General features: G+C 34.3%; 1 protein-coding gene across 1 annotated transcript; it reads right to left on the reverse strand.

The window, feature by feature from the left end:
* Positions 1 to 2,181: 2,181 nt before the first annotated feature.
* LOC105949465 (F-box protein CPR1) lies at positions 2,182 to 3,228 on the reverse strand. The gene has a single exon (XM_012972777.2). The coding sequence runs from the start codon at positions 3,226 to 3,228 to the stop codon at positions 2,182 to 2,184; it is 1,047 nt and encodes a 348-aa protein (XP_012828231.2).
* Positions 3,229 to 4,426: the final 1,198 nt, after the last annotated feature.

Here is a 4,426-nt window from a genome sequence, read left to right on the forward strand (position 1 = left end):
GTATTTTTAAGTGTTTAATTATTTTAGTCAAGGTTCTAAAAGGCGATTATCGGGTTTGTGGCGGTTAGGGACCGCGACACGATAAATCAGCGCGGCGGTGATTTATCGAAGATAAATCGGAAATAAATCGATTTTTAAACTTAATGTTATATTTTTCTAAATATTATTTGTAAATACTTAAAATATATATAAAAGAATATTTAAACATAATTATATCCTATCATTCATATGTTATTATATAATTCTAATTACTCAATAAATAACAAAAATTTAAAAATAATAAGATAGTAATATAATAATAAAAATACTACGCAAATCTTTTGCATCAACAATTTATATAAACATAACAAAGCATAAACTCATGTTTTGGGTTATCGTTAAGTTCTTCTTACTTGCCAGTTACAAGTTGCGGGGTAGTACTTGGTTTGATTTTGGAAGTTGAAAGAATTGAAAAAAACAAAAAAAAAAACCTATTTTCATTTGGATTTAAATTAAAAAAAATAAAAAAAATAAAAAAAAAATGATTTATTGACTGATATATCGGTTTCACCCGCCAAAAACCGCCGCAAACCGCCACGCCGTAAAAAAACCGATATTCCAAACCGCTTCAACAAAATCGTAAAGGATTATAATCGATACCGATATGGCGGTCGATATATCGGATGCCACAACCGCTATTTAGAACACTGATTTTAGTAGTCTAATTTCGAATTATCATTATTTTTATAAGATAATAAGGCCATCTTTTATGTATGTCATGAATCAAAAATCAAGTTTGTTTGTTTTCTAGAATAAGAAGTTGAGAAGTCATTCAAAGTTGTAATTTCATATGTTTTGAAGGGATATTCCAAAAATCTTATATAAACCCCCTTCGATGAATAAAATGGGAGATGAATGTTTAAGTTCAAAAATATTTTGCAAGTTAATTTCATTGAGAATGACTTGGCTGCGTTGATTGATTCCGCGCGATTACTAGCGTTGAGTGATTTCACTGCCGCCGGTTGAGTGATTCCCTGTCATCTATCTTATTCTATTTTTTTTTTGTTGCGGGTTTCAGCCTGCATCAAATATGTTACTATCAATAGTTAAGCGTAATCAATTTAAATCTTTGAATAATGTTTACAAATTGAAAGGATTTTTACAAATTAAATTTTATTATTTTTATGCTAAAATTCAATTAAAAATGTATTGAGATTCAATTATAAATCGTTAACTCGAGTAATATGTTCTTGTGAATATTTTAAATTTTACGATTCAAATTCGATTATAAATAGCTTAATCGATTCAATCTTAGGATGACAATTGATAATTTATTCCACATTATTTATATTAGTATTATAATCATTTTACCTTGTTGTTTTAATATAAACATATTGTTAGATAATTAACAATAAATTGATGTGACCCCGTGGCCAGTGGTATTCTTGTATTCCATTTCTTAGGTTCACCCTAATCCAATGCATTTTTGGGGGCATTTCCACAAACTAAATAAACCGGTTGCCGGTTCGTCGGGTGAAACCGACGAGTTTACCCGTTGGTTATGTCCTCCGTATATCATAAACAAGAACCGGTCCGTAATGTCCAGGTGCGGGCCGAGTACGTGCCCCTAGTTTCCATGTCCGTTCCGGTACGATTCCCGGCCCGAACAAGTTTTTGGTTCATGGCCGGTTCGTTGGATCTAGTTCGCCGGGTCAAATCAATGGCTCCGTACATCATATACTGGAACCGGCCATGGTACGGGCTTCTGGTCTCCGTGTAGGTTCAGGATGTCTTGATCACATAGTGTTCCAACCGATGCACCCTACCAACGTGGTTTCCTGCAATCATACTGACACCAACAATGCCATCATTGGAGTTAACAGACGACGTTTGAACTTGGTTGCAACCACCGTGTATCGTATTGGTATCTAATTCTTCTTACTCGAAGATTAAATTGTTACAGAAAGTCCGTATTTGATTTCTTAATAATATTTCCTAAGACAATGAAAAATACTCTTATAAATTTTCAAGAAAATCACATTCACTAATTTGAAAAATGCTAATCATCAACTCCTACTAATAGAAAATCAGTGCCAATTATTCCAATGACATAAAAAAAAAAAATCAGCCAAAAAAAAAAAAAAAAAGAAATGCATAAATACTTATCCAAGAAAAAGCTCTGGTAAATATCAAACTGCACTGCTAAGCTTTAATCGTCTTGGTCTTGACACCAGCCGGGAAATAGAGACTATTCCGATATGGAATGTATCTACCGCAATGTACAGCAAAGACTTCAAACTCTTTGACCGTCTTGTCGTCGGTAGGGCTATAGCATACAAATCTTATACTCTGTTCTTTTATGACAACATTATTTTCCGCCACATCAATGCCCTTTTCCTTTATCCAGATATTAAAACTTTTCTCTTCTTTGTTGTACTTGTAGCAGTACAAACATAGGCTTCCTCTCAAACAAGTCATGTTAATTAAAATAAATTCGTTACAATTACTTAGTTGTTCGGGCTTTTGCAACCTCTTGATCTCGTCGGTTCTTGGATCGAAATACAATACTTGTCTACCTGAAATATTTGTGCTCTGGACGCCCAAAATCCAATAGATAGCTCCATCAACGAAGATACCTGAATCTGTGAAACCAATGTCGTGGCATTTTGCTCCTAATTTCTTTTCCGTCCAAGAATCGTTATTACACGAATAAATTGCATACTTCGTTACAAAAATAAAGACAACCTTGAAATCGCCGGCTATTTTGTCATAACAAATCCCATGATCAACTACGTAATATTCACTAAAATCATATGGTGTTTCGATATACCTCTGCCAACGAGTTGATGGATTCCACAGTGCGTATTTGTCGAATTTGTTCCAACCGGAGAGTCTTCTGGCCAAGAGTAGCACGCCATTACATTCGCGTAAGATTAAGTTGTAGCCATTGGGAATATTCTCCTCGAATATTCCTCCGGCGTGGAATTTTCCACGTTCGAATTTGACCAGAGGAAACCCTCTATCAGTACTATTTGGATACTTACTTAGGAAGAGGTTATTATTAGGAGAGCTATTCGAGGAATGGAGATGATTTTGGATGAATAAAGGATCGGAGATTATAATATTCCATGACTTTGATACTGTTTTGAATCGAAGAAGAGATTTAACTGATGATAATTTTGATAGGATAATTTCGATGATCTCCGATGGAATATTTGATGATGATGTTTTCGCTAATTTTCTTGCCATGTCTTTTTTTTCCCGACAATTTGGTACTCTACGGAGGCGGAGCTTTTTTGAGCGGAAGAAATAGATAGAGCTAGGGTTTGATTAGGCAACAAAGTCTTCTCAAATGCGATCATGTTGTCTGTCCCCATAAAAAAATAATATAAATTAATTTGATGGATATTTAAATTTAATTTATATATTCAAGTTTAAAATAAAGAAAATAATTATATTTTCATCAATGTTTTGAAAACCGGTCCAGACATCGACCCGGTCAAGTTAATTTTTTTCTTTTATATGATTATTTTATTAATTAAATACCATAAATATATATTATTTATATATTTTTTATATTTCCTTCTCCACTTACTCACTTTTTTTAATGAAAAAAATAATTTAAAATTACATTTTTCTCTCACTTTTCTCTCTCCTCATCTCTCTCTTCTTTGTTCTTTCTTCCATCTGCTTTTTCCTCTTCACGCAGGTCTCCCACCCATGTCCAAACTGATGCCTTCCTGTTCTTCCCTTTCTTCTTCTCCTTCTATTTGTTCCTTTTCTCTCATTTTCCACACATACTGAGATTTTTATCCAATTTTTTTTTTTCATACTTTTCTTTATTTTCATTTTCACCTCCTCCTTTCTTTTCTCCAGTCACATATGCCCCAAATCCGATTAGATCCGTTCACCCACAACCGTTTCCGGTAAGGTCCAGTCACCCACGACCATCATCAGCGCAGATCCGGCCATGAAATTTATCATCAACGCAGATCCGGCCATGAAATTTTTTTATAGCTAAAACCCGGTTCTTGGACCGGTTTCCGGGTTTTCCGGTTCATACCGGTACCCGAATTTCGGTAATTGACCCGGTTTTTTGGCGATTTTGGAGTTTCACCGCTAACCGGACCGGACATGGCGACGGTTCGCGGTTAAACCGGTCGGACCGGCCGGTCCGGTCGGTTTTCAAAACATTGATTTTTATTGTGGTTTCTTCATATACTTTACTTTTAAGAAAGAAAAATATTTTTTTTTTTGGATTTTTGTGCATAAGTCCCCAACCAAGCATCTTTATTATTCTAGGTTTATGTACTATATCGATTTCACCAGTAAGTTCATCCCTTCAATATTTATTATAAATAAATGAAACATTATGTATATGACAATACTACCCCCAACCCTTTATATCCAATTCTTAATTGTAACCCCCAAGTGAATCAATTTTGTC

Source organism: Erythranthe guttata, chromosome 5 (assembly GCF_056151865.1).
Source record: "Erythranthe guttata isolate IM_541 chromosome 5, IM_541, whole genome shotgun sequence".
In the NCBI taxonomy this organism is placed as follows: Eukaryota; Viridiplantae; Streptophyta; class Magnoliopsida; order Lamiales; family Phrymaceae; genus Erythranthe; species Erythranthe guttata.

Excerpts from the sequence above, each read along its gene's own strand:
- LOC105949465 (XM_012972777.2), bottom strand. The coding sequence starts at position 3,228 with ATGGCAAGAAAATTAGCGAAAACATCATCATCAAATATTCCATCGGAG.